The sequence below is a fragment of the Pipra filicauda genome, unplaced genomic scaffold (assembly GCF_003945595.2).
Source record: "Pipra filicauda isolate LSUMZ 115617 unplaced genomic scaffold, ASM394559v2 scaffold34_size3990699_pilon, whole genome shotgun sequence".
Taxonomy (NCBI): Eukaryota; Metazoa; Chordata; class Aves; order Passeriformes; family Pipridae; genus Pipra; species Pipra filicauda.
In genome coordinates, this window is record NW_024104476.1 from 1402882 (window position 1) to 1415554 (window position 12673).

Here is a 12673-nt window from a genome sequence, read left to right on the forward strand (position 1 = left end):
GCAAAACGTGCAGAAGCGCACTTGCCAGAGTCAGCGGGATGATAGAAAGGAGGAATTGAGAAGAACAAACCCCGCTGCACAGCAGCAATCCCGCCGCACCGCCGGCGCATCCAGGCCCTCGCGTCCCCACCCCGCGGTGCCCGGCAGCTCTACCCAAGTGTTCCCAAAGTCACCGGATACCTGAGCGCTCAGGAGAAGTTTCGGCTCCCTAATCGCTCCAGGCTTACTCCTCTGACACTCCGGCGGCACTTAAGGAATATCTGGGACACCGTGGTTACGAGTGATCAAAGAAGAGATAAGATCAAAGATCACTTTAATTGCGAAAATAAGGCCAAATAGGATTTTCAGAAAATCAGCTACATATCCAAGGTTGCTAAAAGCACTATTTTCGTTTAATGTAAGAGGGTGAAGTTCAGAAATTACTGGACACTTACATTCACGTGACACACATATTTCACATTCCCTTTTACTTACAAGTAACACAGATTACACAAAAATAAACAGGAAAAATATATATGTGTATATATATATATATTTGGTCAAGCATTCATTCCACGGGTACGCGGCAGCCGGCCCACTGCCATTATCCGATCGAGCGCCGTCCCCTCCCAAGGCTGAAAGAGGCCTCGGATCCCGGCCGCAGGGGGCGGAGGAGGCAGGGGAGGGGCAGGGGCAGGGCGGGCAAAGGGGCTGTGCGGCGGGCAACGCAGTCCTGCCCCAACCCCGGGCCCCGCGGGGAAGGAGGGGCCAAGCAGCTGGGCCAGTGGCAGAGCGGGGACCCTCTGCGGGCAGAGGCTGGCAGAGCCGCCCCGACAACTGGCCGGGCCAAGCTAGGCTCTCCTTGCAGGGACACTGCGTGCTCTGGCCGCGGCTCTCAGCTTGCGGGGAGGGTCGTGGTTACCCCCGCCGGGGCTGTCCCGGGGGAGGAGAGTACCTGCTTTCCCCACCTACGACTGCCGCCGGCAGATGCTCTCGGCCCCTCCCCTACCGCTACGGAGCACATGGCAATGTTTTGGTTGATCAGTTTGAATTGTCGTGTTGTTGTCTTTTTTTTTTTCTTTTTTTCCCCCGAGCAAAATGTGCCTCATCTGGCTGCCTCCGAAGCAACCGCAATGTCTCGGGAGAAACTTTCAAGCGGCTTAAGGAAGAGCGGGGAAAAAAAAGAAAAAAAAAAAAAAGAAAGAAACGCCACTTCGCAGGCTGCTTAAACTCGCTGTGCCGTTGCGAGCGGGGTGTACTCAGAGACAGTCGCACAGCTCCAAGCCTTTCCTTGCTGGGAAACACTTGGTCGAAGGCATTTAAAAAAAATAATCCCCATAAATCTCCATATAATGAGGCGTGCGGTTGGGGTTTAAGTCCCATCATTTCCCTGTGCTGTAACAAAGGGAAGCCCGATGAACTGGAAGGTCCTAGCATAGCAGTAGAGCTGTCAGGCACAGGTAATGCAAACAGGGACATTACTCTAAGTACTTTGCAAGATTACAAACCATGGTCGGTTTTCCCAAGAACACCCACTTGAAGGTTTCACAGCCCGGGAAGCAACGCGCCCAAAGCTCCTTCCTCCGCCTCCAGCCTCCATACTCACACTACTGCCAGACCGAGGTCGGACTCTTGAGTCCACCGCCGTCGCCTCGTAAATCCAAGAATAATCCCCGACACGGAGGTTTCCTGCATAGGGTGGTTTGTTTTTACCGATGCTACTTGGGCAGACACAGTGGCTTACAGCTACCACGAGCAACGACCTGCAAACTCTAAGTCTACCCAGAATGATGGAGGGGACGGAAGGAGGCGGGAGCGCCGGCGCCCGGCAGCGGAGGCCATGCAAGACGAAGGCGGCCGCGGAGCCCTCCCGGGCCGAGCGTCCCGCGCCCTTCCCAGCGGAGCCCCGTCCTGCCTCGCGGGGCTTGTCCGGCGAGCGAAGGAGCGAGGGACTACGGCGCGCTGCGGGGGAGATGGCGGGGTCCCCCGCCCTTCGGACGGCGCTGTAGAGGAGCTGGGAGGGGGCACTCTGCGGCGCACGGCAGGCGGGTGGAGCGAGTAGGAGGACCCCGCTTGCCCCGTCCCGTAGCGGGGGGCTTCACTGACGGCAAAATTTGCACTTGATAATTTTCTTAAAAGCACTTTGGAAGTCTTTGTTGAAATAGGCATAGATAATGGGGTTGAGAAGGGAGTTAGAGTAGCCCAACCAGTTGATTACTGCCCCTAGCCACGCGGGCATGTAGCACTTACTGTCACAAAAGGGCAGGACTAGGGCCACGATGAAAAACGGCAGCCAGCAGAGGATGAAGGTGCCCATAATGATGCCCAGGGTCTTGACAGTCTTCCTCTCCCGGGACAGAGCCATTCTCCGTTTGGCCTCCGTGTTCTTCTCATTGCGTCTCTCGAAGGAGGAGGGCGGTGGGGAGTCGCACGCCTCGGTGGGCAGCGGCAAGTGAGTCTTGGAGGAACTGTTGCAGCGCTGGACCTCGATGATCTCCAGGGCAGTCCCGTCCTGGCCCTGCCGCACAGCGCCGTTAACACAGGCACCAGGCTTGGGCTCTACAGTTCGCCTCCAGCCCTTGTCAGGCTCCCCGTTGCCTTTCTTCTGCACGGTGGCCGGAGAGAGGGTGAGGCAGGTGTCGGCGATTTTCTTCTTCTCCGCTTTCTTCACTGTCTTGCGGATTCTAAAGCGGGCCGCCTTGAAGATGCGACCGTAGAGCACCAGCATGAGGAGAAGCGGAATATAAAAGGCGCCGAAGGTGGAGTAGATGGTGTACCCGTGGTCCTTACTGATGGTGCAGGCATCGGGGTTCGAGCGATCCTCCGGCGTTCTCCAGCCCAGCATGGGCGGGATGGATATCAAGAAGCCGATTAGCCAGGTCAGGCTGATAAGCACGGCCGCCCGTCGGGGAGTCCGCTTGTTAACATAGTCGATGGGGTCCGTGATGGCCCAGTACCTGTCCAAGGCGATGGCGCACAGGTGCAGAATGGAAGAGGTGCAGCAAAGCACGTCCAGCGAGATGAAGATGTCGCAGGTGACCTGCCCCAGTGTCCACTTGTTCAGCACTTGATACAGGGCCGCCATGGGCAGCACCAGCACGGATACCATGAGGTCGGTGACGGCCAGCGAGCCGATCAAATAATTGGCCACGGTTTGCAGGGAGCGCTCCAGGGCGATGGCCGCGATCACGCAGGCGTTACCGCTCACAGCGCACAGGATGAGCGTTCCCAGGAGCAGGGAGGTGACTACCTGGTAGCCCAGGGTCACCTCGGCGAGGCCAAGGCTGCCTGTCCCCTCGGGGGAGCGCGCTGGGGAGGTAGTGTTGTTGGCCACATCCATGCCGGGCGGGGGGGGGTCGCTTCAGGAGACAGGCATGGGAAGAGGCGCCGGTCACTTGTGCGCTTCCCTGGCAGGAGGCATCGCCGCCCCGTGCGCTTTGGCCACGCCGGGCACCCCCCGCTCAACCACCCCTCCCTTCCCTATATAGCGCGGCGGGAGGCGGCCGAGGCTCGGAGGACGGCGGCTGGCGGAGCCGCCCCGCTCCCGCCCATCCCCGCCGCCTCTGCCCAGCGCGCAGCCCCGGGCCGTGGGGGCGGCCCTCCCGCCGCCGCTCGCCGAGCTGCTGCCCCTTGCTCTGCTGCTCTCCCGCGCCGTTCCTCCCTGCTCTGCCTCTTCGCGCTCTCCTAGCTTTCTCCCTCCCATTCATCCTCCCCTCCTTCCCCTCCCCTTCCGTCCCCTCTCCCTCCCGCCCTCCTGCGGGGGGGGTCTCGCTAGGTCGCCGTCGTCGGGCGGGCGGAAGTGTCCGTCACTCCCTCCTGCCCCCTCTTCTTTGGGGGGGCACCGCAGAGAAACTCTCCACGACTGCCCTCGCCCTCTCCAAATCTCGCCGCAGCTCTGCCCCGGCAGCAGTGCTCTTAGCTGCCCCTGGGGACTGGTGCCGGGACGGCGGGGAAGGGAGGCGAGGGGATAGCATTCTGTGAGCAGGCAGTGCCGGCTGGGGCGGGAGGGCACCGCACCGCCCGGGCTGCCCACGGGCCGGGAGTGCCGAGGCGAGTGGCTTCGGAGGTGCCGATCGCCACCTGCAGGCAGGCGGCGGCAGCCTGAGTGCCTGGCGCTCGGCGGGGTTCGGCCGAGAACCGCGAACAAGGGACCGGGCAGACTTCGTGCGGGTCGGTACCGTCGCCCCCCGCCCAGCGTCCCCGGGGCGCTGCCGGGGCTGCCCGGGGAGCAGCACCAGCCGAGGTGCCGCGGGTGCAGGGACAGCGGGAGCCCGGGCAGCAGCGTCCGTGTGTGTCTCGGCAGGGACTGCTGTACAGACGCACAGGGCTCCCACTCACCGCTGACGGGTGCTGTAGCGATGAAAGCCCGATTCGTTATGATTCATGCCATCGGCCCAGCGTCCTGCCGTCGAGGGCTCAGCGCCGGTGCGCGGCTCCTCGCCCCCGCGGTTCCCCGCTTAAAGGCGGCATTGCCCCCCGGCCCTCCCGAGACGGGAATTGCAGTGCCGCACGCTGTTGAAATCACTGTTCTCTTACAACAGTAGCAACAGAGGCAGCAACAATAAAAAAGTGGTTAAAAAAAAAAGATTAAAAAAGCGTTATGGTTCCTTTCGACAGGAGGGTGAAAGGCTGTGTCTGAAAGTGAAATGAGAAAAATATCACTGGGAACAATCTTGAATAAAAAAGTGTGTCAAATTGACACATCATAAGCAAATCAGTTATTATCCAGTAAATAGAACTAACAATCCTGGGAAGACTCTATCATTTAAAAAAAAAAAAAAAAAAAAAAAAAAGTGGTGGTGTTTACTAACTGTCTCTCACTGAAAGACAAAGGAAAGTCTCTAACACAACTTCTGTGACACGTTTTCTGCTATATTGCGGCTCCGTATTTTGAACGATGGGAGTTCTCTCATTCCGCTCTGTAATTCTGCAAACTCAGAAAACGCAGAAAGCCGAATAAGTGGTTGCTTAACAAGAAGATTTGCTGATTCTAACTTAATCAAACTTGAGATGAGGTTCACAGAGCCTGGTTTGCACACTCTCAGGTTTCCTTCATCTTCTCTCAGTCAACACAAAAATAAAGTTGAGTTCATAGCTTCAAAACGTTTGGACAGATTTCGGCCGCTTTCTCTTTACGAGGGGTCCAGACTGCATTTCTCCAGCCCTAGGCTTGCAATTTCCTCTATCTGATCGGGACGTAGAGATGCGCTAGATAAGCAGATCAGAGCTTCACCCCTGCATGCCCGTTGTCTCAGCCGATCGCATCAACATTTACACGCTACTGAATGAAGACTTAATACAGATTAAATGTAACCGGTGTTTAAGTATGCAGTACGCCTTCACTACCAACACCTATTTTCTTTTTAATGTCTCCTCAAATGCAGGGAACGGTTAGCTTCTTAGCAGCTGCGTCTTAAAAGGTTTTCCTTCAGTGAATCTGAGTTTGTTTTTGTTGTTTAGAGTCAGCCTGATTAAAAAAAAAAAAAAAAGGTACAAGTCTGGGAGGCAGGGAAACATCAAAGAGATTGTCCCAGTTTACTTGCATGGTGGTGGGCAAGCCATTATCCTAATTAGATTAGCCTGAAAATAACGTTTCAAAGCCACGGGGGATGGGGGGTTTAGGAGTCCAGAATGGCTCTTGGGAAAATCGTTTCCAAGATTTTGCGCTGACAGGGCCAAGTGAAGTCAATCCCAGACACTTTTTCTCGAGAAATCCAATCGGAAAAAGTCGACAGGGTCCTTTTTCAACTGAAATATTTTAAATTGGCCCCTTTTTTTTGTTTGTTTGTTTGTTTGTTTGTTTGTTTGTTTTTAGAGATTGAAGGTCATTTCACTTTTAATTAAATTGAGAAGCGAGTTAGGTAACCATGGAGGAAGAGGAGGGAGTAGGAGCTGAAAGATGTAGACGAAGCTAAAATTCATTCTTTTGATGTGATAGTGTCTTTAATCCTACTAAGCATTTAAAGACCGAAATTCCTGTTAAACTTTCAAGCAGCTAAATGATGTGCTAATGTCTTTAGATAACCTAGGTGAAGCACTTAGGGAAATTCTTAAATAAAACCATACCCTCATAAAATCCAACCTGACTTGACAGTAAATGAATCCTTAAGACCACACAACCTGAAAAAGTCAAATTAAAATATTAATATTATTTGGTTACGATACAGCTGCAGCAAACAAGCAGCTCCTCATTAAGTACAAAAAAAAAAAGGCATTAACAACAGTGGCAGAAGATGCTTTTCTGGGAAATTTCATTCCACCCATTTCAAAAAAAGAAAAAGAGACCTACATATTCTTGATGCTCTCAGATTATTATTATTATCTATTTGTCAATTTAAAACTGAAATGCCACAATTTGATGGCAGCATTTTGTTCATGTGGTTGCATATTACACTTTGGTTTGAAAAGGATTTGAGTCTTGGGCTTTTTTTTGCTATTCACCACAATAAGATACAGCATTTGTGATATTTGGGAGTTTATATTCCAGTATTGGTTTCAAAACCAATGGGTTTAAAGACTAGGGAGCTAAGGAGATTAATTGTTTCAGTTTACTGAAACTAATAGAGTATGTACAGTTTTCTCTCAGAGAAATTCCAAACAGGTGTGCCAGGACACAACCTATCCAACTACAGCCCCCTTGAATTTTCTCATGATGCATCTTCGAAGTACAGTCAAGAGGAATTAGCACTACTCCACACTGTTTGAAACCTTCTGAAAAACACATATAAATTTAAAATACAGAGAAGTAAACAAGAATTTCATGGCTGAAGTGACTGTATCATTGAAACCCATTCCTTTCACAAATGCATTTCAGTACAAGATCCACTTCAAGATATCTGCTTCCACCTTTCATAAAAGACAAAATGCTTCACAGTACTTAAAAAAAATAAGCTTTATCCTATAAAAGACTGAAAGATATAAGAAGGTGACAGAAAAGTTTAAGGCCATTGCTAGTATTGAAGCTGCATAGCTCTCAACAAACTGTTCTGGATCAAAATGAGTCCAAATTTGGCAAAGGGTTTAGTCATGACTTAGTGAACAAGATGAACCAACCAGGAAACTAAGTGATTTTCAGTAACAGCAGCAGAACTATTCCCCATGTCTTATCTCTAGTTATGGCCAGTTTGTGAAATCTTGGACATCCAACTAACTACAGTTAGTCTACTCAGAATAAATACACTACAAATCCAGTGCAATAGCACAACAAAGAAGCCTAAATTTCCTACTTTTGGATCACCTTTGTGCCATTTCAATACTTTTTTTTCTCTTTTGGGGCATGGAGGTGGGCTGGGTAGCTCTCCATGCTGTCCTGTCCAGACAGCCAGGAGCTGGCTATCCATGACCCACTAGGAGCTGTGCAGCACTGAGACATTCCTGTAGTTCTGCAAGTCATCTGGGGTTTAACAGAGGCTACAGCATGAGCACTTTACTCAGCTTTAGGGCTGAGTTAGGTCCTGTAAGGTACTGAGATATCTCTCAAGCTTCTCCTTAACACTCCCAGTTCTGCAAACACAGAACAGTTGCACCCAAGATCAGGCATGGAAAAATCTGTCAGTTCTATGCCAGACACGCTAAGGTAGCAGTGCTTTAAAAGAATGTCTTTAAGAGGTCTTGGGAATGGTACAGCTAGGTTCATGTGCTGCTAAATCAGCTTCTGGTGGCTCTGCACCTATCCCAGTCAGATTTCTGTTCCCTCTTCATTGCATATTTAGAACCATATCAGTAATCTGGGCCTGATAACCCTGGAAGTTCTTCCTGGAAGAAACAGGAATAACTGGAATGCCTGTTTCCCATGGTATTAACCATGCTTCCATTGCCTGATATATCCCAGTTGACACTGTCATCGTAGAAAACAGTGAGCTGATGGAAACTTCAGTGCCCTATTTTCATGCCATTCAGTTGTCTTACTGCAACTCTTACATTAGTCAATTTTATTAAGGATAGAAACTAATTATTTATAAAATACACACATTTTTATTTGCTGATTCTATCTTTCTCTGCCAAGAGCTCACAGTAGTAAGTAAAATTACAGCAGAACTCAGCAGAACTCACAAAATGAGATAATTCATTCTACCTCACAGTGTTAGAAGTAATAGAAGAGTATGTGAACATTTCATCAAGAATGAATAAGTGTTATGTATATTCAAGGAACATCACTGAAGTGAAACTGTTACTAGTCATGCCTGCTATCAAAATCCTGGGGCAGCTTTTATGTGACTCTAGAAGTTTAAGATTAATTTTTAAAGATGTTTGCTTTCATATTCTTCCTCTGTGAAGTAAAGAGACTTTCAAGAATAGTTGTTCAAACATAAGTTTTCATAAGTTAGCAGAAACTTATCAGAATTTTGGCATTGTGGGAAAAGTTGACTTTAGGCTATATTTTCTGTCTTACCCCTTCTGTTACACAGTGCAGCTGTGATGAAGAAAGAGCTGGGAGATTGTCTTTTAACCATTTGTGCATTTTCTTGATACAAAAGCTCCTAAGCATGGATTTGACTCTAGAGAAGCTCTGGGAAAATCTACTTACTCAACTCTAAGCACACTGTGGGGAACAGAGCAATGTACCAGTTCTGCTAGGGTTTTTATCAGCACATCTGTGTCAGAGACAAAGGAGAGCAATACACCGAACTGGTGCATTAGGAGCTGGTCTCTGTGAAGAAAGATTTCGTAGCTGGTTAAGAATCACCTGTGTGGTGCAATGCAGTCTCAAGAAACCAGAATATACCTGCATGGTTTTTTTAAAAACTGTATTCTGATATTGGTAATTTAATTATTAACACTAGCTCACAAGAAAGTTTTTCTCACCCAAAGTTTGCAAAATAAATCACCATCAAGCCTTTTTGTGAAGAGTTTAAAGCCCACAATTACAGCAGCAAAACACACCCTGTATGTTTGCTTGAGGTTACAGAGCAGTACACTGTAGTCATTTCAGCAGTGTTTTTGCCTTAGGAAAGCAGATAAATCTGTCAAATTTCTAAATCAGATCAACACATTGAATGGTGCTATGGACACAAGAGGGAATTACTAGAGCATGCAGTCTTGAAACATAAGTAGGTGAGAGTGCTCTTTAAATATATATGTACAATGAACCAACATGTAGTGGTACTCCAGACAGGTACCCCTAATTTTTTCTTTCAGCCACCTGTGATTAGAAATCAGTTAATAGGTAAAATACAAGAAGCCTTAGAGTATATATAATACATAATCCTCAGCAGTTCCAGGATGAAACCACTCAGTTTTGAGCTTGGCAAATAGCATTTTATAAGCTTCCTATAGGGATTGCTGTCTTAGTCATCATTGCCTTTCAGGTTGGCAATTCTAAAATTAAACCAGATCTCAGCTGCTGCCTGGCCTGCAGTGAAATACAAAGAATTGCCAGAGATGCTGCCAATACTCTCATGTACACCTGAAAACACCAAACCAGGTTGAAACCGATGTAGGACCTTTCACAAACTGCTTCTGTTTTTACATAAGTAATCCAAGCAACACAGTAGCTGTGAAATACATTGCAATAACTTTAAATAACAAATCAGCTCAGTTTACATCATATTGTCTAGGGACCTCTTGTTTATTTGGGGCTTGGGGTGGGATTTTTCTGTTGATGAAGTAACAATTATATTTGAAGTAAATGCATATGGAGCCAAGAGAATATAGTTTAGTAAATATTTTAAGAGGAACATAACCAATTGATTACAGGCTTCAGGAAGTCAATTGTGCAAAGACAATAGAAAGAGCAAGAGCAGTTTTTCCATTGTAGAAGAAACAACTCATCAGCATTCTGATGAAAGAAGTCAGTGTCCTGGCTGAATTGAGCTGCTAAAAGTCATTGTTTAGCTGGGAACCTGCCAAATGTCCCTCATGTACACAGAGTGGAAATACTGAAAAAAAAATAATGAACAAATAAAAGCTAGTAAGATATTAATCTCTTTTGCAAATAGGTTTGTGGAGCATAACATAATGAAGTTGGAGAGAACTTTGTCACTAAATTACTGGTAGCTCAACTCGTAATACCCTCGTCAAGGGTTTACGTTATGTGCATTTTAAAGCTAGGGCTGAATGAAATACAATAAAAAAATATTGGCTGGAATTAATATAATCCAACATCAAAGAAAGTCACAGTTTAAAAAACAATCCTTCCTATAAAAGGAAATTATAAAATTACTCTATCTAGGTTGTAATGGTCATAGCTGCATATATGGTATATATATAAGTATTGGAGCTTGTGAGTTAAAAACAGACAGACCATCTCTTCTCCAGAAACTCTTTCTGCTCATACTTAGTAAGTTTCTCATTCCTATAGGCATAGAGGTCAAACACTGTAGAGTCTGGCTATGTGCTAAGACCAAGGAACAGCAAGTTTGCATCTTTGTGTACTCTCCAGGATCATCTTCCCTCACGAAGCGAGACTGGTTTTGATAAATGATAAGAAATTGGACAGAAATATGCCTGATCAATTTTTAGCTACACATATTCACTATCACTCTGAGATATGGGGTCACACTTAATATAAAGCAAAACACACATTTTTATGGACTGGGAATTTCATGGACATCAGAGGAAAAAATTAGGGTAACACTGAGTACATTTAAAAATGTTTACCTAGTCAAAAGAAAGTAGTAACAGAAAAAGTAGGCATTTTAATTTATTTAATTACTACTTCAGTTATTAATTTCTGCTAATAATTTAAACAGCCATTGACAGCACCCAGTTCTGTAACCATATACAGTATAGACCAAGGCAGGTACACCGTTACAGTCAATTAAATTGAAGTGCTCTTGGGCACTGAAATGAAATACATGAAAAGGCCCACAGCTATGCTACAAACTCTCTTAGCACCCAGAAGGTGGTAATCGATACAATATGTCTTTTAGTAATGGTACCAGCGGAGGCACAGGAATAGATTGGAAGTGCAAATGACCAGAGATGAAGGCATCTCAGAGACAGTAGCTAATAGCACATGGGCACATTTTGGCTACTGTTTAGCAATTTGGAAGCTGTAAACTGCAGGGATAGATTATTCAGGTGTATTGCTGCACTTTTAACTTCATGTCTGATATGCACACACACACACCATATGCAAATCTGAACAATTGCACACTTTAAGAATCTTCTGTGATAAACTGCCCAGACTCTAGAAGAAAAAGGATTGCTCTTCTGTCTAAAAAGATACAAATTCCATATAGTTCTAAATTTTGTTAATCTACTTTGCTTCAACACCCAGATTTTCTTCTGTTGATTTTGTTTCACATTGGCACCAAACTACGCTGCAGGCTTAGAATAGGATTGCTGAAATAGGATCTTGCTGAAATCAGCACTATCCATAAAATGAGAAAAGACGCAACATGTGGTTAAGCAGGACCCTCAGCTAGTGAAATGGCAGGTTTGGCAGTACTGAAAAAAAATTTTCACATTTCTAAAATTAAGTTCTGAAGGTCATTTAGCCTGGTCTTTTACATGGCACAGACTCTTTTATTTCTGCCATTTACTCCAATACTTATCCAAGTAATTAGTATGCAATTTTGATTTGAAGGCCTTTGGTCATTAAAAAAAAAAAAGAAACTTTGGTAGTTTATTACAATATTTCAAACTTCTGTTGTTAAAGCCCATGCTTAAGATCCAGTTTGAATTAGTCTCATTTCAGCTTCCAGTTCTAATTTACATCAATTACACCTCTAATATCTTTTTTTCTTTATAGATACTGAAGACAGTTTTTAGCTGTAGGATATTCCACAGAAAGAAAATTAAAGGATTATAGTAACTGTCTCAGTTTAATGAGACTGAAGTGTTTTGTTAAGGAGGGTGAGTTATGAGGAAAACCAAACTCCTCCCTCTAAGCAATTGTAAATCTGAAATTAAGAGGCTCCAACTGAAAGAAAAGAAAGAGAGAAAGAAAAAATAACAGCCCTTTATTAAAGGATATATGTGTATTGGCAGAACAACAAAAGAACACAAAACCAACCAAACAATAACCCTATACCCAACAACCCCCTTCAAAAAGGAAACAGTTCGGTACTTTCTGCCTTTTGGCGCAATTCTAACAACAATCAGCAGGGGTCCGATCGCTGGAGGTGCAGAGCCTGTAGGTGCTTGGTGGTAGTCAGTCAGGGGTGCTGTTGGGCTCTGGTGGTTGCCGCATGGGGGCCCCAATACGTGGGAGAAGCCGAAAATGGAGATCTCCTCCCCCTCCACACCCTGAGAAGGGGAAGGGGGAAAGGGGAGAAAGGGGGCTCTTTCCCACAAAACTCACGCTGTCTGCGGCTGGCTGTGGCTGGGAATTCCCCCCTTTCATCAATGGAGACATGCCACTGCCAAACACAGGAGTGGAGGAGGGAGAAGGCAACCTCCTCCCCAGAAAGTTCCTCTGCAGGTGGGTCAAGCCTCCGCGGTGAAGTCCGAGCAGGTCCAGGCTGGGGGCAGAACAGGGCACAGGAAGACAAAGGCAAACCAGAGCCAGAAAACAGCCAGATGACCAGGCCAAAAACAAAAGCCACCTTGGAGCCTTTCCACCCACACCCCTCCCTGTGTCAGGGCAGAAGTAAAGTCCCTGCCATTTCCGAGGAGAGGGAAAAAACAACTCACCCCCGCCACACACAGTCTTCTGACAGCCATCAGTATGGAATGCAGGCCTGCTATTTAGTTCTTTTGTGCGTGTCAATTACTCTAGGCAAACTGCTTCCCCCTCCCTCAGTCAATG

General features: G+C 46.9%; 1 protein-coding gene across 1 annotated transcript; it reads right to left on the bottom strand.

The window, feature by feature from the left end:
* Positions 1–296: 296 nt before the first annotated feature.
* Positions 297–3696, bottom strand: HTR1A (5-hydroxytryptamine receptor 1A). Its single transcript, XM_027732327.2, has one exon. The coding sequence runs from the start codon at positions 3317–3319 to the stop codon at positions 2078–2080; it is 1242 nt and encodes a 413-aa protein (XP_027588128.1). The 5' UTR covers positions 3320–3696; the 3' UTR covers positions 297–2077.
* Positions 3697–12673: the final 8977 nt, after the last annotated feature.